The sequence below is a fragment of the Mytilus edulis genome, chromosome 4 (genome assembly GCF_963676685.1).
Source record: "Mytilus edulis chromosome 4, xbMytEdul2.2, whole genome shotgun sequence".
Lineage (NCBI taxonomy): Eukaryota > Metazoa > Mollusca > Bivalvia > Mytilida > Mytilidae > Mytilus > Mytilus edulis.
This window is the reverse complement of record NC_092347.1, coordinates 94,662,729-94,686,858: the sequence shown is the minus strand read 5'-3', so window position 1 is coordinate 94,686,858 and position 24,130 is coordinate 94,662,729. Positions and strand designations below refer to the sequence as shown.

At 32.8% G+C, this 24,130-nt stretch overlaps 1 protein-coding gene across 1 annotated transcript; it reads left to right on the top strand.

Annotated features, from left to right (window-relative positions):
- The first annotated feature begins 20,823 nt into the window (after positions 1-20,823).
- LOC139521098 (cytochrome P450 26A1-like) lies at positions 20,824-23,694 on the top strand. Its single transcript, XM_071314371.1, has 4 exons — positions 20,824-21,132; positions 21,436-21,930; positions 22,438-22,857; positions 23,216-23,694. The coding sequence occupies exons 1-4, from the start codon at positions 20,965-20,967 to the stop codon at positions 23,552-23,554; spliced, it is 1,422 nt and encodes a 473-aa protein (XP_071170472.1). The 5' UTR covers positions 20,824-20,964; the 3' UTR covers positions 23,555-23,694.
- Positions 23,695-24,130: the final 436 nt, after the last annotated feature.

The window sequence follows — 24,130 nt, the reverse complement described above, 5'->3', positions numbered from 1 at the left end:
TATTTTGCTTGATTTGTAGAGAAAAAAGCAACTATTCATATAGATAGAAGATAAATAATTCTTTATTCAGTAGTTTTATTCTTTAGAATAATGAGTAAGATTCGGTTTGTTATTGTAAAGGCTATATATTTTTTCTAAAGTTTGGTCATTACTTCAAAGTTAAAGTCACAGTAAATGATTTTTTGTCCTGAATAGTTCATGGAAAGACATATAAGGGTTAAAAATAAAGTTTTCAACAAAAGTCAAGTTTCTACATATGCGTATCTAATATTCTATATCGACCGGACTCTATACATGTTATGAACGAATCTAACATTTAGCCATTAGAGACTACCAAGTAACTACCACAAATACCAAATTTTTAATGGACAAATTATTATGATACATGTATAAACAAAGAACAAACAAAAAAAAACAATCACAGTTCACACAGAGACAGAACTATGTAATTATGCTGTTGTCTGTTCTATGATCGGGTGGGTTGTTGTCTCTTTGACACATTCCCCATTTCCATATTCAATTTTACAGAAGTTTATAAAATACGAACATTAGACATGTGCACAGAATTTCAGGTTTATCTTATAGCACAATATGTATAAACACTATTAACTTGAAACATTTAACAAGCAGTGATGTTAAATAGGACAGGCATAGTATTAAATTTGTCAACGGTTTACAAATGTAAGTTCTTTGAAATTGTTGTCTTGAAGTGTGGTCACACCTTACCGGATAGCACGAACGGACGACTAACGGATGAAAAAAAAGTTTTCAGTTGATAAACATTTTTTTTTCTGTTTGGAGTTCGTTGATGTACATGTACAGACTAAATAAAACGGACGCGTAACGAATTCATAACGGACACACATAGGATATGCAACGTACGCGAAACGGAAACCTACCGGACGGAACAAATGTCAAACGTACATCCAACGGACAAGTATCACATAAAACGGACACCTAACGGAAGCATACAGTATAAATCGAATTAACAAGATATGCAAAAAAAAGTAAAGGCGACAATAATAATACATATGTAAATCGCATAAATGTTCAAAAGTTTCCTTGTAACTGGATTTTGGTAGTTCTTCAAAATGCCACCAAAAGGTAATGTCTGATCTGAATAACAACTGCTTGAAAGTGAAGACGCACTCTTACTCTAAGATCAATAATGATTAATAAGCATTCATGACACTCAAGAAATCTGACATACCAATTATTCGCATTTCTGACTCGAAATTTTCAAATAGCATTTATCCGTTTCACATCCGGTCATCATCCGTTTTATCCGTTAAACGTCCGGTAGAAGTCCGTTTCACATCCGTTCAACATCTGTTTTATCCGTTGTACGTCTGGTCGAAGTCCCGGTTGGTAAATTTATCTACCGGTCCCCTTACGGATGAATAACGGACTAGTAACTTATACGAAACGGAAACTGAACGGACGAGTACCGTAAAAAACGGACGCCTACCGGATGTACAACGGACACTTTATTCGTTGAACGTTCTTTCAAAGTTTTGAACATGCTCAAATTTTTCCACCAGACAGAATGGACAACGACGGATAAAACGGATGCTGAACGGACATGAAACGGAAATGAACGGATGTCTAACGAATAAGAACGGACGTCTAACGGACATGAACGGACTGAAAAAAAGTAATCCGTTCGGCGTCCGTTCGCGCTGACCGGGACTAAAATGTTGTTTTTTTTTCATAAGCTTGTCGGGAATATGTCTTGCTTTTCGGCACCAATGATTTTTTTATTTATCATCAAGCGATTATTCTTGTAGATCAACACGTGCGAAAATAGTTTCAAATATGTTTTGGTTCTATTAAAATTTGAGGGTCTTAATAAACATCCCCCTACTCTTTTGATAATAAGAAAACAGTCATTGTGTCTAACTTGTAGGTTTTCTGTAATAAAATAAATTTCAGAGTTACGGTAACTTATAATATAAAAATAAGAAGATATGATATGATTGGCAATAACGCAATTCTCTACCAGAGAACAATTAAATGGTTTAGAAGGTTATCAATTATAAACCATATAGATCTTCAACAATGAGAAAACCCCATATTCCATAGCAAGCTATTATAGGCCTCGAAATTACAAATGTAAAACAATTTTTATTCGTTTTATTTAAAAAAAAATGGGGTATCGTCGTTATTACACATTGATATAAATGTATAAATCAGTGAACTTTAAGTGAATTCTGGTTTATGGAAGAAAACAAACAATCATCACATCCATTATGAATGAGCGTATATGTAACGGTTGTAATCCCTCTTTTGAATGTAAGTTGATCCAAATTATAAATTTACATTGGAGAATGCTATACTGCAAAGTTATTGCAACGAATAAATAAATTAAATGTAAAAGCCAAAAAAATAAATCCGTACCGTCTAATCAACCATGCCTCTTCGGAACTTAAATAAAAAACATTTTATAAGCTACAGCTCATGTTTATTGTTATTTCCATTACTGACAACCATTGCAGATGAGAGTGTAAACTACACTACAAATCGAGAGTGTAAACTAAACTACAAACCGAGAGTGTAAACTACACTACAAATCGAGTGTAAAATACACAACAAACCGAAAGTGTAAACTACACTACAATTCAAGAGTGTAAACTACACTACAAACCAGACAAAATATTGGAATTTTAAAATTCGAAATCTTCACAAAGTCATATTCATACAGGTTTACAATATTCAAAATCTTTATAAAAAGTATGTTTCCCTTAAAGACGGAAAATTTATCGCATGAAAACAAACGGTTTTTGTTTTCAGCCGTCATTATTATAACCAAAAACGATAGACACAGGAAAAAACAAGACATGAAGGTTTCATATGTATTTTTTTGTGTGTTTTTTTAGAATGAGTATAGGTACACGGCCGACACTCGGCTAACCGAGAGTTTGGTCGGTTAATCTATATTGAGTATGCGGCTATATCGGCGGTTGGTCTGTTAATCGGGTTGGCTAAAGTCTGTTAATCAGGTGTTATCGAGAAAATCATTGCAAGGTCAGTATGTTTCATTGTATAATTTTTTAATTATATTTATATCATAAAAACTATTCATGTCTGACAAAACGATTTGGAGTACTGAATCCAGTGGTGTAATTATTTTTTTTCTAGCTTCAATAAACGATCTATAAAATGAAAAGGCGAGTTACTCATCAGTAAATTTATGCACATTTTACACAAACAAAATGTACACAAAAATGACAAGTTGGTTGAGTTCACTTGCATGCAATATTTTGAACATCGAAAAAAGACAGGCATTATGTGTGTTTACCATATTAACATCAATATGTAAAAAATCTACACGAAAAACTGTATTTTGGTGACATAAATCAATTTTTAATAAAAGTGTGGTCTGTTAATGGGTCGGATGTATAAAACTCGGTCTGTTAATTGGTCTGTTAAGAGTTATGAATGACATTACAAGCATAATTTAATTGCTATATGAGGTGTTATCTGAATAAAGGGATAGACTCAAGATTAGTGGCTAGAATATATGGAAACAACACATGAAAAATGAAACATAAGTTTAGACAATGGAATCTGAAAATTGATAGAAATGGTTTCAAAAAGTGTAATATCAAAGTAATATTAATTTCAAAAGACAATACATACCGGAAATAAACTCCTCATAGATACCAGGATTGAAATTTTATATTTACGCCAGACACGCGTTTCGTCTACGAAAAACTCATCAGTGACGAAAAAAATGTTTAAAAGGCCAAATAAAATACGAAGTTGAAAAGCATTGAGGAAACACAACTAATACCGGCGTCACACATCAGCGTATAGCACTGGCGTGTTCAAAATCATTTACGATGCCAATACGCTAGTAATTTTGGATGCATTTAACCTGTCAATCATATTTGTAACGTGTGCAAACCGAGCTTTAAGCGTGTATTGGGCGTACTAGAAACGTATGTTGGCGTATGTTGTATGTTTTTTTATGCTGCATACAAATTTCCTGTGATTGTAGCGTTCATCAAGCGTATTTACTTTCCTTCATTGGCTAGAGGAATAGGGGGAGGGTTGATATCTCATAAACATGTTTATCCCCGCCGCAATTTTGCACCTGTCCCAAGTCAGGAGCCTCTGGCCTTTGTTAGTCTTGTGTGATTTAGTATACATATTTTTTAAGGGGCCAGCTGAAGGACGCCTACGGGTGCGGGAGTTTCTCTCTACATTGAAGACCCATTGGTGGCCTTGGCTTGCTCTATGGTCGGGTTGTTGTCGCTTTGAAACATTTCCCATTTCCTTTCTCAATTTTACCTTTGTATTTCGACGTACTAAAAACTTATGCAACGCGCTTTGAACTATTGCTAAGCGTTCCTATGGCATGCAACTAACGTATACCGACTTTGTCAATTTTCTCTGTACGTTTGGTGCACGCCGGTCTATACGCCAATGTGTAACGCCGGCATAAGGTAATCTATTCCTGAGGTAGAAAAGCCTTAATATTTCAAAGAAAACGCATGGAATTTAACCAGCTGCATTGCAACACATGACAGATTCATAGATGTTACAGACTTTGAACAGACAAAAAAAAATAAGGCTGATTGATAACTTGGCGTAAATAATAAATTCGTGCGAATTCGAGCGGCCAATCAGTCCATATAACGCTATATTGAAGTGACACACCCTTCAATGAAATGCAAAGAAATAAAATTAAAATAAAAGTTCTCTTTCTATAAGGATACTGTTGCACCGTATTGTAATTTTTTCGTCACAAGTACATCTCATTTTGTTCAATGTGAAAATATAAACTAAAGGTAGTAAGACTATTGTCGTGGCTAAATAACTCTTAACTGACACGATTTAAATTGTCCCACCCATTAACAGACTGTATTCCCCTAATATTCATTAAAATGTGGTATTACTCAACTTATATAACAATTATGAAATATTTATCAATGACAATTATTTTTTTAGAACCAAAGTACTATTTTGTGTCCTTTAAATCATATTTAAAATGTTTTTTAGCCTTTTATCCAAAATATTGCTATGCGTACAAGCATAAAAACCACATACTTGCGAGACGCCTTTTCGTTTTACTTAAAACTGCGCAGGCTATGCATTTTTTTTACTGGTGGAAAATGTTCTATGATAGATATCCTTTTGTCAGACACTTTTCTTTTTTTGATGTGGTTCTCATAATATGGCAAAAATCTGTATATTTAACAGAGTTTAACATTAAATTGTGAGTTTTACTCTTAACAGACGTATAACCAACCCGATTAACAGACCAACCGCCGATATAGCCGCATACTCAATATAGATTAACCGACCAAACTCTCGGTTAGCCGAGTGTCGGCCGTGAGGTACAGATCACAAAAGTTTAAGAGGTTAGGAAAATTGTGTAACTGTAAGTGACTGATTGCGTCTGAATGATTTATTTTTGGATAGTATAAGACAACGACAACTTTTGATGTAATAATAACAAGTTATCTTAAAAATAGACTTTGACAAATGTACTCTTGCTAAATAAAAAAATAAACCTGTTTGGTTCAAGTATGTAATACATTGTTGTTGAAAACCACAATGTATCATGACCGTTGTAGCATGCAATAAATCTACCTTATACAGTGTAAATAGCAAATTGTATCACTATCATTATTATTTTTTTTTACATTAGAAAATAATCACGCGAGCTCAACTTTACAGCTTCACGTCAAGCTTTGCGTACACTATAGTGCTTTTCAGATGTATATAAATAAAGGAGATAAAATGGATAAGCGTTGGTTCGTATAAAAGATATCATGAGCCCGAATCCAACGCTTATTTACTGTCTTTTAATTGAACTACTGCTGTGAAGTCTTTACAGTTCTTTCATAGTTGATTATCAGTAGCAGTGAGTTCGAATAATAAACAACTATCTAAATTAATGCTGAAGAAACAACCTTTAATTGGTAATAGACAGGAAGTGGATTTTAAGCACGAAAAAAAAAACCAATTTCAGTATACTGTACTACATTTCCTGAATATTTTCCGTAATTTACAATATAATGCATATTTCAACTGCTTTTTCAGTATGTTACCAATTTGTTTTTGGAATAAACATAATTCGATCAACAAATCAATTAACCTTCATAGTATTTTGCGAATATCCATTGGTAAATATATGTGTTACAATAGATGTAATCATTATGAATAAAGTAAATATATTGAATGTAATCATCTTCTTTTTTTCAAATGCACGAAAAAGCTAATCAATAATACCCTCAGATATTTGTCCCGTGTCGTCATATCACTGAAATATATGGCTCTTTGTTGATTCAAATCATTTTCCGTTTGATAAAGTTGGCTTTCGTTGATTTTACGTGACTTGGGACATGAACATACATAGAATATATTTCGGGGTTAAAGCGCTCAACGATACCCTGGTCTACGACCGCTGTATAATAACACAACATAATAACATTTACTGTTACATCAGTTGGGCAATGCTCGCCTCATCAGATCGACAAAAAACCCAATTCAATTAACAAACACTAAAAGACAAAAAAAGTAAAATAACAGGAATTGTTTTGGTCACTTTCATCTTTGGTTAGCCTTTTCTATGTCGTAGCTGAGTTTGAATCAAAGAAAAATTTCTTCTTTAAAACTATTTCATTATCTGGCTTAGTAGTGTTTTTGAATGAAAAAGATATATAAACAGAAGGATAATATATTTACAAAGAGCCAATTGTTATGGAAATGACCGTAGAAGGTTATACACGTGCGACAGAAAGTGTGGCGCTGACCTTGGAAACGTTATTCTTAGGTTAAGTTGACACAAAGTAGGTATTTATTTATCATATTGTTTACCTATTTGGCTAGTAAATAGCTGATCTTGTTTTATTGCAAACATTTTGATCAATTATGTTTATTTATTGACTATTGTACAAAAATAAGATATCGTGGTGTTATTGCCATTGAGACAACTATTTATTAAGGACAAACGGACTTAACAAGCGGTGTAATTGCCAATGAGACAACTATCTACTTTAGGACAAACGGACTTTACTTTAAACGGGGTTATTGTCATTGAGACAACTCTACTAAGGACAAACGGAAATGCATGTTTCAAAATGGGGTCAGTTCTTAAGGACATAGCGAATTATGCATGCTTGACACTGGTTAAAAGACATATTCAAATTAGACATAAAATAGAATGCAATTCTATATATAGAATAAGTAATGATAGATTATGTTTTTATATAATTATGACATAATACTACATTTGTTTGACAAATATCTGACTTTTAAAATTTGCCTCAAATACATGTTATTCGAGATTTTCACATGGAAGAAGAGCTTAAATTCACGGTTATCATCCGAGCCGTTAGGCGAAATGTATACATTGCACTGACAAGAAATATGAGCCCATATCCCATGTAAAGCCCCTATAACAATTATAATATACTGGAGTGTTTGATTTCAACATTAATTACAATTCTGATCATCGTTTTTGTATACAGGGATCCTGTAAAACTTACCAATCATTTTTTAAGGATTAGGCGGGATATATCAATCCAGTATAAATATAATGTTTTTGTCCGCGTCAGAATTTTATACATTTTATATTTGTTTTTCGGCGCTTTCAATTAAACTTTTTTTTTCAAAATTCAATACTTATAGGTGTGGGGAAAATCTTGATTCAGATTATCATATTTTTTTGCCATCTGCTTGACCACAATATTTGTTTTCATCAAATTGGGGATCAGAATATTTTTAGGAAAATAATCATACCCCCCTTTTTTTTAAGCTAAATGGTCGTTCTTTAGCGAGATTTTGAAGTTAAATGGTCGTTCTCTAGCGTGATTTCTGAGATACAGATAATGAACGCAAAATGATTGAATGATAACGAAACTTCGACGTTATTGAACAGTCTGAACCCGTTTTCGGTCTCTATCTTTACATACAATTTAAAAACTTTCATTTTATTTGTCTTTGGAAGGGTAAAAGTGTTAAAAGGAGGATTTCTTGTTCCATATTGCATGTTTTCACCGAATGAAACCTGTGATTTTACGTTTAAGAATGAGTTGTGAATCCAAGTTTAAGAAAAAGTTGTATAAATCGCAAGCCAATGAAAAAATGTGTTTTCTCAGTAAAATTTTATAACACTACTAACTTATATTCCTAAATACAGAGATTCGAAATAAACCCCAGTCATAATTTAAACACGATCTCAATCAAATAAGTCCCTGGATTTAATTGCACATTAACCTAGTTTAGACAGACAACATAAACTCGTTTGTGGTAATGGTGTCGGATATATTAGTACTTATTAGGTCTTTCCACTTTTCTGTGGAAAGACCTATTGTTTTTCTTCTGATTATTATTTTTTTTTTCTTCCGCCAAATTTTGTTCTTGCGATAAACATTTGTTTCGCAATATGTCACTTAGATATTTGGTATATGATATCGAACAGTTTATGCGCTTTTGAAATTTACCCTGCTTAATCGAATACTTTTCTTTGTAGGAGTTATCTCCCCAAACACTGTTTTTCTTGTGTCCACAACTCCTTCGCAACCGTAAAAGATTACGACAAATTTATTTTATAAAATTGCTCGTTTTATCCTTCGCATGATTTGTCAAATTTCGACCGAAGCAATATGAACGCTCCATATGAGAGTTATTTCCCTTTTTGTATTTGAAATTTTGAAATGTATTTTAAACTGAAACACCATAGTATGAAATTCAAAACAGTGTAGCTGTGGCCATTGATTGACCCATCAAAATCATCCATTGACTGGGACAATTTACGTGAACGTTTGTCTGTAACAACCACTGTTCATGACGTACCTACGATAGACATTTAAACTGTGGGGTCACCAAAGGTTTCTTAACGCCTTTAATTATAAAATAATTCGAAAAATTAATCAGGAATAAACTTTGTGTTTTGATTTATATAATTGATATAAATCAAAATATCGTGTTATTTCTGATTAATTTTTCGAATTACTTTATTTAGGTTTTGAGAACCTTTGGTGACCCCATAGTTTAAGTTTCTTTAAAAAGTACATAGTGAGCATTGGTCGTTACATACAAACGTTCACCTAAATTGTCCCAGTCAATGAATGATTTTAATGTGTCAATCAATGGCCACAGCTACACTGTTTTGAATTTCATACTAAGTGATAGAGACCTAGGATCTTTTGATTTGAGGTCCTTGGTCCAAAAAAATGAAAATTAGGTCAAGGTCAAAGGTCAAGGTCATATTCTAATTTTTGAATTTGTCTTATTTTCACTCATTTTCATTAACCTTATAAGATATCGACAAATTATTTTGTATAAATTGTTAGTTGCGACATGTGGTAACTAAATAATTTTAGTTGAAAGGGTGCATAAACAATGAATGGGAGTTTTAGCCCCTATCATATCTTAAATTATGTTTAAAGTGATATAACTTATTAACCATACATATTAGAGACTAGGGTCTTTTGATTTGAAATCCTCAGTTTGTGACCTTGAAATTGAGGTCAAGGTCATAAGTTAATTTGACGTTCTAGATTTTGACCTTTGCTTTAAATTCATATCTATACATCATAAAGCAAAATGAACTGACATTTTAGACTGATTTTTTATATTTTAATATCAAAATAGATATTAACTGGTGGAAAGACCTTCAATTGTTCTCTGAACAATTGGTTTTTAATTATAATCAATTTTACACATTTGAACTTCTAATGAAATTTTCAGTATTAACATTCCGATAAATGCAGAGCTGTTGGGATGGGGGTTACTTTGACGAAGGAATTAATCAAAAGGAAAATATCAATAGGAACATATCCGGGGATTTGGTGGTAACAGTCAATACCAAGCATATATTACTAATACTGGTAAAGCATTGTTACTAGAACGGACAATTGTGAGTTATCAAACACAAAACCAGAGGCTATAAAAAGCCTTGGAATTTTCGGATATAATATAAGGCGAGTTCAACCAACAAGTAAACAAAAAAATAACTATTTTCTTCACCTATTTCTCCATTCTAAATTTTTACAATTATTTTTCAGTTCAATTGTAATAACTCTGCAATATACCAAAAGTAATACAACTTGGAGTATCTTTATGAATAGCATATATAGTGTCAATATTAAGTTGGTACTAGTTTCCTCAACATAAATGTGTCTGTAAGAATGAAACTTCTCTGCGAAAGATGTTTGTCAATGGACCCATCGAACTACAGATAAAGGATAGTTGTAACAGTTAAGTCTGCCTCATATCTTGACTTACATCTGGAAATTGACAATGATGGTTGGTTGAAAACAAAACATTACGACAAAAGATGTAATTTCAGCTTCCCAATTATGAACTTTCCATTTCTATGTAGCAAATAGTAAAATCACAAAAATATTAATCTCTGAAAAATTCAAAACGGAAAGTCCCTTACCAAATGGCAAAACTAAATGATAAAACACATCAAACGAATGGACAACAACTGTCATATCCCTGACTTGGTACAGGCATTTTCAAATGTAGAATAGGGTGGACTGAACCTGGTTTTATAGCGCTAAACCTCTCACTTGTATGACAGTCGCATCAAATTCCGTTATTTTTACAACGATGCGTGAACAAAACAGACATAATCGGTAAAATAGTCAAAATATGGTTACAGCAGTCATCACTGAGTTACAATCTCAAAACAAACAAATATATACAAAAAAGCACAAAAGCATGTATCAAATTAAAAAAAAAACACATTCATCATAGGAAGAAATTTTGTCGTTCAATGTATATTTAAAACAATTTATGTCTTGTGTACTATTATTTGTCTGTATGTCTTTCAATATTTAGTTTGACTGTCCCTCTGGTATCTTTCTTCCCTCATTTTAGCTGTTTTGCTTTTGGGATAAAGAATATATACTTGAGTCTTTAAAGGCACAAATTGAAAGACCACGTGTAGAACATCGTTTCTAGATTAAACCGGGTTTCTTGTACAATATCCTACCGGCGTCTCATGTTTTCTTAAAGAGTAAGTAGATCCTGCTCCACACGTGGAACTTTTCATTTTGCTAATGGCAAGAACACATAAGGTGAAAAGTCTCATTGCGTGGCGTTGAAATCGAGAAAAAAAGAGTACGGAAATTATACTACCCAAAAACCAAAAACTTATTTTTTCTTGAGTCCATCTAAATTTTTTACAACATGTGAAGTCCCCTCAAGTTATAGAAGGACATCATGATGGCATTCATTAAAAGATTGAAGAGTGTCTTCAACTTTACCACTCAAATGCTTCATTGTAAGCTGCAACCTAAAACCAAGGAAATTACGAAAGTAAACGTAATCTCAAGTGGGAGGGATATATAAGCGCTGCATGCTGTAATAAGGCTACTTTAAAGGGAAATATTACCACATAACATGAAATGATCTTTTTTTACGTAAAGCTTAGATCTCAAGCAATCATCATTGTCACTCAGCATCTAGATGTAAATTAAGATATGAGTCACATTTAAAGTTGGTATCCTTTATTCAAAGTTCGTTTGGGTAAATACGTTCAACGTAGTCACATCGCTTTGATTGATTTAGTGTGAGGACACAAAGAGAAATAGGTTAGTCTGGTATAGTATTCATAACTAAAGATTAATGCATACATTGATCACATTTATTTAGCAGTTACAGTTGCATGTCTCAAGGCTTATCGATCAGATACTAGTAAGAGTTCGCTGACTGAAAATATCATTTTATTATTGAGTAACCATCATGCTTAGCTGTGACAAAAAACCTGCTGATACTAAAGAATCATAAAATACCATCGATACACTATCTATTTTTTAAACTTGATAAACAAAACAAAAACGTAAACAACTATCAGAATTATGTATTACCGTCAACGAAACATGTATTGAGAATGTCCATATGCATTCCAGTGGCGGATCCAGAATTTTTCCTAAGGGGGGCCCGCTGACTGACCTAAGAGGGGGCCCGCTCCAGTCATGTTCCAATGATTCCCTACATAATCAATTTTTTCCCACGAAAGAGGGCCCGGGCCCCCCAGCCCCCCCCCCCCACCCCCTGGATCCGCCTATGCATTCTTTCAAATTACTTGGAATTAACATTTATAAAAATTTAAGCTTGGAAGATCATGTTGATCGTATATGTAAAATTATCTCATCTAAAGTATCACTTTTATATAAAATTAAAGTATATTTGCCAATACACACAAGGCAACTATTTTATAATGCATATATTCTACCATATATAGACTATTGTAGTTCAGTTTGGGGAAATTTATTACAAAAAGATTCAGATAAAATCATAAAACTTCAAAAAAGAGTAGCAAAAATTAGAATCTATACTGGAATGCGATATTTCTATTCCATCTAATTTCATGTTTTCTTCTTTAAAATGGCTATCTTTTACCAAAATAATAAAATACCAACAATCAATTCTAATGTATAAAATTGTAAACGGGCTCACCTGATTACTTAGCAATGCTACATTTTGATGATGTGCAACGCCACAACTTACGATCTGTCTCTAATAATGATCTTTTTGTTCCAAGACCAAATACAAATTTTTATAAAAAATCTTTTCATTATTCTGCAACCAAAGTATGGAATAATTTACCACTAGAAATAAAAAAATGTCCTAATGTGGAATTATTTAAGAAACATAGTTATAATCATTTTCTTGAAAATTATATGCAAGTCAAATAATTTGTTTTCCTCTAACAAAACTATATCAAATATTGTCATTTATTACCCTTTGTATATTTCAATGATTGAATTGTGTATATACTAGTAATATATATTGTAATTTAATGTATGAATGTATGAATGTATTTTGTTTGAGGGCCTCAATGAAAATTAGACTATTTCTAATTGAGTTACCCTCTTTAAATAAAGAATTTATTATTATAAAAAAACCTTTCCTGAACATGTAAATATTATCAAAGCATATTAAACTTGGACTCTGATGTCATAATGGGCATTCAATCACGCTTCTGAAGAGGGTGGACTAAGTGATTGTGATGACCGTCTGTTCGTCTGTCATGTCCGTCTCACTTTAAAATCGCTTCCGCTATTGAACGTCATGATGGGACAATTTTTAACGTTCAAAACTTGTATCACCTTCTATTTCATTTCTTGATCAAAATTGTATATGGGGATTACAATTTACTTTTTCATGACAAGGCCCTTTTTATATCTTCACATAACCGACCACAAGGACGACTGCGTGGGGACTAGGAATGTGGTCTTCTTCCGGTAGGCAGATAGACCCTTGCCAAAGAGGTGCGTCTGTTATGCTGTGCAGAATGCATGTACAATGTCGGCGTCACTGATGAGTCTTATGTAGACAAATTATATATATATATATAGATTGCCTAACAATGTAATTTTAACACACTATTTAGTATGTAAATATAAGAATGTTTAAAATATTTACAAAATGATGAAAATAAACGCAATATTTCGCTAGACCAACTAGCTTTATCAAGCGTGCATCTATCCAGGTGAAATCGGATGTAGATGATAAGAAACTTTTGCAGCTCAACGTCTATGTTGTACTGAACTGCCTTTAAAATAAGAAAATTTTGCAGCTCAATGTCTATGACCTCTTGCATTTAGCTGCTTTGAAAATAAGAAAATTTTGCAGATCAATGTACATGTTGCACTTGGATTTAGCTACCTTAAAAATACATAATTGGTAGTTGAAGTTAGCAACGTCCATTGGCCAATATTACGGGATAAAAAGGACAATGCTTTGTTTTAAATTATTCTTTATCTTTCCTGTATCTTTTTTCGTCTTTTTCGTTAAGACCATCAGGTTCTAAAGTGTGGAGTTGGTGGATCCAAAAGTTTTCTCTTCTCCTTCTCGCCGTGGTGTCCCATTCGGTGTTGACTTCTATAATTTGGAAAGTGACATTATCAAAAGGATGTTTCGTTGAACGAAGATGTCTTGTGAGAGGACAGTTTTTGTTGGTTTTGTACGATGAACGATGGTTATTGAGCCGAATATTAAATTTGTCCATTGTTTCTCCCACATACTGAATGCCACAAGTGTCACATGTTAATATATAAATTGAGTTCTCCGTTTTTCAGTTGGAATTAGAGTAGATGGTATAATTTTGTTTAGTAACGGAACTGATGAAAGAACTGCTTGTATTGGCAGCTTTGCAACACAAACAATTCCTTCGACCACATTGTTTGTAGCAACCGGGCGATGGATTAGGCTGCTTTGCTAATACAGATGTCACTAATTTGTCACGGATGTTTTTAGGTCTTCGGAAGGCCATGACTGGTGGTGAAGAAAATACTTTTTTTAGATTTAAATCATTCTCTATAATTTTCCAATGCTTCTGAACAATGGATGACACATTTTTAAAATCAGGATGGTAAGTGAGTACAAGGGGTGTTCTGTTAGCTGCTTTATTCTTATCTTTGTACTCAAGAAGTTCTTGGCGACTAGTTTTGTTTGCTCTTTCGAAAGCGCTATCAATGATGTTGTTATTGTATCCTCGAACAACTAGATGTTTACGAAGTTGTCCAAGTCTAGCATTTTTCGTATTTTCAGTAGAGCATATTCTCTTGATTCGCAATGCCTGGCTGAATGGGATACCACGGGAGCAGTGTTTAGGATGGCAACTTTTAGGAGAAAGGAATTGATGTTTGTCCGTTTGTTTGGTATGGAGGTCCGTTATAATGGTTCCGTTCTTGACATCTGTATTAGCAAAGCAGCCTAATCCATCGCCCGGTTGCTACAAACAATGTGGTCGAAGGAATTGTTTGTGTTGTAAAGCTGCCAATACAAGCAGTTCTTTCATCAGTTCCGTTACTAAACAAAATTATACCATCTACTCTAATTCCAACTGTAAAACGGAGAACTCAATTTATATATTAACATGTGACACTTGTGGCATTCAGTATGTGGGAGAAACAATGGACAAATTTAATATTCGGCTCAATAACCATCGTTCATCGTACAAAACCAACAAAAACTGTCCTCTCACAAGACATCTTCGTTCAACGAAACATCCTTTTGATAATGTCACTTTCCAAATTATAGAAGTCATCACCGAATGGGACACCACGGCGAGAAGGAGAAGAGAAAACTTTTGGATCCACCAACTCCACACTTTAGAACCTGATGGTCTTAACGAAAAAGACGAAAAAAGATACAGGAAAGATAAAGAATAATTTAAAACAAAGCATCGTCCTTTTTATCCCGTAATATTGGCCAATGGACGTTGCTAACTTCAACTACCAATTATGTATTTTTAAGGTAGCTAAATCCAAGTGCAACATGTACATTGATCTGCAAAATTTTCTTATTTTCAAAGCAGCTAAATGCAAGAGGTCATAGACATTGAGCTGCAAAATTTTCTTATTTTAAAGGCAGTTCAGTACAACATAGACGTTGAGCTGCAAAAGTTTCTTATCATCTACATCCGATTTCACCTGGATAGATGCACGCTTGATAAAGCTAGTTGGTCTAGCGAAATATTGCGTTTATTTTCATCATTTTGTAAATATTTTAAACATTCTTATATTTACATACTAAATAGTGTGTTAAAATTACATTGTTAGGCAATCTATAATTTTATTTGTGTAATTGAATTAATCTCTGTACTGATTAATCCACACTCCCATAGATTTGTATGTCATGTGCTGCTATTTATAGGCACTTTATATATATATATATATATACACAACTCGTCTTAACATCAACCCAACAATGTTAGATCTGTAAATTTGCTTTCGCAAATTTTTGGTTCTTCCCTCGCCGGGATTCGAACCCATGCTACTGTGATATCGTGACACCAAATCGCCTGCACTGCAGCCGTCCCGCTAGACCACACGACCACCTGGGCTCTAAAATAGAGCTTTCGCTGGCCGTGTGTTACCTTTCCACGTCAGTTTTAATCTAGCGGCGTACTGCAGTACATGATATATAAGGCATGAAGATGTTATTGTTACAGATCAGCTAAATTATCTATAGTAAAGGATCCTACAAATAAGTCAAATTAATGTAAGATACAGTCACAGAAAATTATTATATTTATAAGTACGTCTGAGTCAGTGACAACCCTACAACAGATGTGTCCATCGGATCCCCATCAATGATGGTGATACATGGCTGTGTACATAATGTATATACAACTCGTCTAAACATCAACCCAACAATGTTAGATCTGTAAATTTGCTTTCGCAAATTTTTGGTTCTTCCCTCGCCGGGATTCGAACCCATGCTACTGTGATATCGTGACATCAAATCGCCTGCACTGCAGCCGTCCCGCTAGACCACACGACCACCTTCGCGATGGAAGAACCAAAAATTTGCGAAAGCAAATTTACAGATCTAACATTGTTGGGTTGATGTTTAGACGAGTTGTATATACATTATGTACACAGCCATGTATCACCATCATTGATGGCGATCCGATGGATACATCTGTTGTAGAGTTGTCACTGACTCAGACGTACTTATATATATATATATATATATATATGTGTATATATAATATTGAAAACTGATTATGTCATCATGTTTATTTTTTCACATAACATTTTATCACGTCGTTGTATTGAACGTTATTATCATACTTGACTTTTTATACTAATTATAAAAAAAGAAGATGTGGTATGATTGCCAACGAGACAACTCTCCACAAGATACCAAAGTGACACAGACATTAACAACTATAGGTCACCGTACGGCCTTTAACAATAAGCAAAGTCCATACCACATAGTAAGCTATAAAAATGTATGCAATGTATATGTTTGCATTTTGTTTGATTTCCATGATGAGGGTCTCAGGGAAGATTAGTTATATTGCTAACTGTGTAACCCTCTTAAAATAAAGTATTGTTGCTGTTGTTGTTGTTGTAATATATGTGATTCAATTGTGTTGTCTGAAAAAAATTATAGAGGTTTTAAGAAGCTATATAGTTTCTTAAGTACAATACACGATACACGTAGATTTTGTTTACTCAAATTTTGGTAGATCTTGATTTTAATTAATTATGCAATAACAGGACCAGGTTTTTGTTGGCCATAGAAATTCCGATAGCTTTACAATTAATGTCGATCTACAGTGGATGTAAATGTTGTGTAGAAAGTCAGCTTAATCAATTATAACTTCTCCGTTGCAGTATTGATAATATCAGGCGGATTATCGTTTTCTTAAGAAAAAAAGATACAAGGTTACAACACATATATTTTCAACCTTATAAAGACGTACGACGTTTATATTAATTGAATTGTGAAGACTTATTGATACTATCGTATGATTAAAAAGTAGTCTAGCGCTAGGATTTACAGACGGCATTGTAAAGTCAACAAAAAGTATGTAATGATGTCGAGGCCACTACATGAGGTCAATAGTTGTCAGAAGAGGAGAAATATATAGCAAAAATGCTTGGATCATGAAAACGTATGCCATCGAGCATCCTCGTTACGGTAACAGATAGTCGGTAGGTTCACGTTTGATCAACACAGAAATATCCTATAAAGCATATTGCGTTTTCATCTATGCAAATAAAATCATACTTGATTTTTTAAAGATCAGTGTTTTTCTAAACTGTTTTCAATAACTTTGGGAAGCTTGTGCTACCAAAACGAATATAGTGTTACCACAGAGACTTATATAGGCTTTGTCTGTTGCCCAATCCAATTCTATTTATTTGAATAAACTACTGTTTAAACCAAATCCCCTCGCAATGTTATCTTTATTCTTATTGTACAATTGATCTGTATCAGTAGTATATAAGACTTTATTTGTCTAAATTTGATTTCTTTTTTATTTCATGAATACTGAGATTTAAACGCCAACAACCTAACGGTTGCCATTTTTACTGATTTGAAAAAAAAAACATAATACCTAAAAGATAACTTGAATATTGATAACTAAATATGAAATTTTATTTCTTTAAAGAAACTGGCAAATAAAAATTGTCATTTGTAGAAAAGTGATTAGATATGAAATTCAATCATTAGACTGCATCTCCAGTGCATTATTTTCTCATTGCGTTGAAAATCAGGTGGCCTTGCTGATTTCTACTCTTTATTTGGGTTGCTATCTCTTTGACACATTCCCCGTTTCCATTCTCTATCATCTTATGTTAGCTAAGGAATCAAGAATATGAATAAAAGGCAATATAAGAGGCGAGAAAGGAAAACAGGGCAATTTATTTTGATTGATGAAAATGCGTGAAAGCTATGGTCTTTATAACTAAGCGAAATGTTTTAAAAGTAACAATCTTGACATATCAGATGTTTCGTCCCGGGACTCCCCTAAAAGCATGCCACTTATCTATATCAAGTATAGTGCTGCCAATGTTGAATAAACAAAGACAGAAAAACCATTCTGATTCATAAATGAATAAAGGAAGATACTGCAACTCATTGACACAAGTGAGGCCAAAACGCGTCCCCTTTTTCTTAAATCATTGACACAAGTGAGGCCAAAACGCGTCCCCTTTTGTTAAATCATTTACAAGTAATAATAAGCAACTAGAAGCGTTCGGTAAGCTATTATGATTTATTGGGTAAATTTACAAATCTGTAATATATTTTGTAACAGTTATGCAAGTTTCATTCGGTTGGCCATGTCCTAATCAATGGCGACAGCAATCAATACATTAATAAGAGCAGGGCTAGTTTTTGTATAAATCTGAAATATTAATCTGAAATTGATATAACCTAAGAACTAATAATGGAAATGTCATTATTATTAGTATCTGAAGGCAAAAGATCAACTGTTCAGCCACTCATATCGTCCTAGGTGTGACGTACACTATTGCGTGTTTAGTGGCGATAAAATCATTGACCGAGTGGTCAATAACGTCATTTAGTTCGTCTGTAATAATTCTTGTTTGAAAAAGGGTCAGTTGTTATGCATGCTTAAGCTTTTCAAATATTATGCATTCTACTTTAATCAATTGTATGATTTTACTAAAAGTAAGGTTGCAAATGTGTTCTATAATTTAAACCCTACAACTCTCTAACTGATTTATGTATTTAAGGTATCCAATATTTGAAATATATAATTAGAAGGATAAATAACAAAAAGAGGCATAACAAACATCGAAAATCAAATTGCAGAAAGTCTAATGTTAACTTTAATAATTGTGGATTTAAAAAAACCCAACTGATTCATTAAAATTTAAGTAAATAAAGTGTGTCTCGTTTTTTTTTTAAATTTTTATTTTGTTCAAGGTACTTTCTACTCGTCCAAAATTACAATATCGGATTCGGGTATCTAGTAGGAACGGCGGCCCAGTTAACTCAGATACAAATTTGATGTGAAGTGTATGCATCGTTTATGATGCTCTTCGAACATTATCGAAAATAACGGAAAACGGAAAGTTTGTTTTAGTCCTCCATTTTGTATAAGTTATTTCAGTATCACAGTGGTATAGACACATCTATCCTTCTATCATTTTATGCTCTCTGTGTACAGGCAAACGAAATATAAAAAAATATAACTACTTATTTATTGTACATTTAAATTGATATTTGATAATTATAACAGATAACTATGGGAATTTAGAAGAACAGTGCATCATAAGCCTTTGAAGGCTGGCTAATATAAAATATGTTTCATATTTGTATTATTATGTTATATCAGGCTGCACTTTAATAAAACAATATATATATATATATATATCCCCCCGCCATAATGACTACAGTTTTACAGTAAAAGACCTTTTACTCGTATTACAATAATAAAAGTCTCAATAAAGTTAAACAGTTAAAAAAAAACGTATATGACAAAGGAATAACAATGACTGCAAAATTTTAAGTCAAAGATTGAGTAATCTTGAGCTTTATGCAAAATAAATGGGGAATGTGTCTAGGGGATACAAAACATGCACCCCCTAATGCATATATCATTATAAAAGGACATAACTCTGACAAGAATAATGAAAGTGACGCTACCTATACATTCGTATTTGATCTGAGTTTTGTGGTAATAAGCATTTAGTATAAGTTGCATAACATTTGGTTGAGACAAACTTAAGTTGGAAAACAGAACCCAATTTTGGAACGAACGGACGAACGTACGGACGCGCGTTCAGACAGATAAGGATAAAATTTAATGCAACGCTCGTTAAGGAATGATTCTATATGTATGTATCTGCTCATTTTAAGCTAAATTTCTTACAGTTACTGACTAAAATAAGACACACAATATATGTTTGAGAACACGGAGGTTCATTTGCTTGCCTCGTCTGGTAATATTTTGGAAGAACAGGATTTATTTTAATTTGAAGCTCAGCCTATTTGACAGTTACGATATCAGCAGGACAGACATTGTGAAAATAATCTGATCCGTCCTTGAATTTTCATTGACGTTACTATTTTTCAATAAATATGCTGTTTTTATAAAGATCAAGCGAAAAGGACAGTAAACTGCGCAAAGTTCACCAAATCAATACAAACGCATGTTCTGGCCTTGAATCTGATTTGACTCTTATTGTTTTGATTTTGACTATAAGTTCCCGTCTCATCATTCTTATAAATATATATATTTGTCTTCCTAAACCCTAGCAAAAAGGACAGTAACCCCGAGGTGTTGTCAATAAAATCAAGATTTAAATGTACAAACAGTAAACTATTCACCTTATCCAGGTTTACGTTTGTATAACGTACTACAGTTGAAACTATGGTCATTGATCGGAGATGAGAAATTATCTATATTACCAATTTTTTTTTTACATTCATAGTTTATCGCCAAGGTCATCGTGCCGGTGCACGTAAAGTTCTTTGGGTCAGAAAAGTTCACTAAGACAGTTCTTTAGGTTAATTAGATTCAGTAAATGTAAACTATTGTATTTTATTTGACTAGTGCGAAGGTGAATGACACATGTTGACGGATTGACGTATTTTCTGCTGGTCGGTCGTTACTATATAAAGTGAAACTTTGCATCACAATGTATCAATATTATTACATACCGTTGAATGCATTACTGATAATTTTCTGTTGGAATATTTTAACAACATAACGACGAAATGCTAGACTTGATTTCAATCATAATCATCGTGGTATTACTTATAGTAGACTACTACAAGAAAGATAAGAAAACAGAGCACACATGGCAATGTCTAGAAAACAACTTACCACCTGGAGAAAATGGTTTACCCGTTATCGGAGAAACCTTTCAATTTCTTCTTAAAAAGGTAAGCATTATTTTGTTTTCGTTATTTATTATTGCAAATTGAAATTTAGGTCGTGATTGAAAATATTTAGTTGAAAGGATTAACGTTATTTTATTTGATAGTTTGTATTTTTCTAATAAGACAAACCAATGCTTTTATCCCATAAACATTTATATGTATATATTTAAACATTTATATGTATATATTTAAACATTTATATGTATATATTTAAACATTTATATGTATATATTTAAAAAAAAAGTAGACAGATATGATTGTCTGTAAAAACAAGAAATGAAATTTAGTTTTATTCATTACTTGCAGGGACAGTTCTTTAAAGAAAAGGCAGCACTATATGGCCAGATTTATAGAACACATTTGTTTGGAAAACCAACCGTTCGAGTAACTGGGAAAGAAAATGTGAGGAAAATTCTCTATGGAGAAAATAAAATCGTAAGATCGTCATACCCAACCTCTATTAAAAAACTAGTTGGCTGCAATGGTCTGACCTTTTCTTCTGGTCTGGTACATGATAACAGGAAGAAACATCTGATGCAGTTTCTAAGGACGGACTTTGTAAACCAACATGTATCAGGTTTGTCTGAATTTGTTAAGGAAAGACTTCAACACTGGTGCAACCATTCATCAATTAATTTATATGTGGAAACTAAAACTTTGATTACCGAAATAGCAGCTAAATTTCTCATCAGCTCTGATATTGACAAGTCAATGACGGAAAGATTGGTTCCGTTATATGAAGACTTTACAAGCAATTTGTTTACTATTCCTATCAACATTCCAGGATTCGGTTTTCATAAGGTATGTTTGTTATTTTATAGATTTTTTCTTTATTTTTTACTTATTGTGGTATATAGTTCGTTTAAACTTTTGATTTTTTGTACTTAATGTATTCTAATGTTCATAGCCGTCTCAAAAATGAAAATAACATCTTATATAACTCCATGCGTCTGAAGCACTCTCTTGGATTTACCTTCAACAGGAAACCTCGAATCCAAAGGATGTATAAATACATAAAGACGAAAAAGCTATATGACCAGAGACATATAAAAAGAATAGCAAATATATATGTCTAGATAAATCAGAAGGAAAATTGGTTCTACATATATTATATTAACTTGAAAAAATGTGTTTTTTTCCTTCATTAAACAAACAAATTAACTATAAAAGGAAAAAGAAAACATGCATTGCATAAAGCAGTTTGAATTGATATTTTCTAAATATTATGTTTGACATATAAGTTGATATATTATTTAAAGGATATTTTAAAACAATTCATGTAATCAAGTATTAATTTCTACATTTCAGGCTCTTAAATCAAAGGAAAAACTTAAAGTATTATTCAAGGAAGCATTACTGTCAAATAAAGATCGTTCTTTGGGAAGATTTCCTGCCGTACTTGAAGCTTATGGTGCATCCTTAGACAAGGACACTTTCGATGAAGATGCTTTTCTCGATGGCGTATTAGAACTTTTGTGGAATGCTAGCGAAACAACGAGTAGTAGTGTCTTCTGTTCGGTTTATCTGCTTACCAAACACCCGGATGTTGTCAGAAAAATAAAAGCAGAGTTAGTTGAGAATGAAATTACAAGTGGTTCAACAGACTCGCTCAATCACAAGCAGCTACAGTCTTTAAAATATGTGGACACAGTTGTGAAAGAACTACTAAGAGTGTTGCCCCCAATAGGCGGAGCCTACAGAGAAGTTATAGAGGAATTTTCGGTTGGAGTGAGTACTTAAAATAATCAATCAGATAAGGATTTTTGTTCATTGAAACTGCTCCATTTCAATCTTTGCTTTATTTTTTACTTTCTTCGGTAGCACTGTGAACAAGTATAATTTCTTGAACTCTCGTATCGATTATGGTATAAACTTGGCAACCGAAGTTTTCAATATTATAATTTTCTTAATTATTTAGATAATGAGTTTTTAAAAATCTATCAAAATGTGAATCTATAGAATTCTATATAAATGCAAGTCCAATTAAATTATATTAATCAAGTTAATTATTTTGAACACATTTAAACTGCTTATTTGCAAACCGTACTTGACAACTGTTACATTGTATTAATAATTTGTGTTTCAGGGATATACTATTCCAAAAGATTGGACTGTTATTTGTGGAATCAGAGAGACACAAGAAAATGATAAATCTTCTGAAGATCCACTTTGCTTTAATCCCGAACGGTGGAATGAAAAGAATAGTTCCAACATACCATTCTATACATTTGGTGGTGGAAAACGAATATGTCCAGGACAAGCGTTTGCAAAACAAGTTTTAAAACTATTTATTGTAGAACTAGTCAGAAATGTAGAATGGACAATATCTAATGAAGATTGTGAACTTATATATTTTCCTACTCCTCAACCAAAACATAGCATGAATGCTAGTTTTCATAGACTAAGAAAATTCGACCAGTTATAAAACATTGAAAACGTACTTTAAATTGTGTCATACATGAAATAGCTGTGCCATTATTGAATAATCCCGGTCAAATTTTTATACTTTTTGCAATTTTTTTTATGTTGTTATTTATTTCTATATACAATAAATATTGTTTTATATAGTTTGTTTATTTTTGTTAAAGTGTGTAACAACTAGTTGTTATACTTTTAGACGACAGATTGAAAATGTTGATCAAGGAAAACAAATAATAAGTTGTTTGCATGTCTCGTATCGATCATGGTAGTTAAGCCAATTGCAACTGATGGTTCTTTTGATGTTGTGCTGTTGCACCACTAATCCGAGGTAAAGTGATGGTTGAGCGCTTACACATGCTTAACTTTTGAAAAGAAAAATACGTTGCAAAAAACCTTTGACTTGGAAAAGTTATTTTTTGTGTGTCATTCAACCCATATGATAACTGACACTGAAGTATTAATACACATAGACAGTGATATATGAGGGTCGTTAAACATTTATATGATAAAAACATATAAACGTATTTGGTATACATGCGCTAAAAACAGTTTTATTAAAATTTGTTACAAAAAATGAATT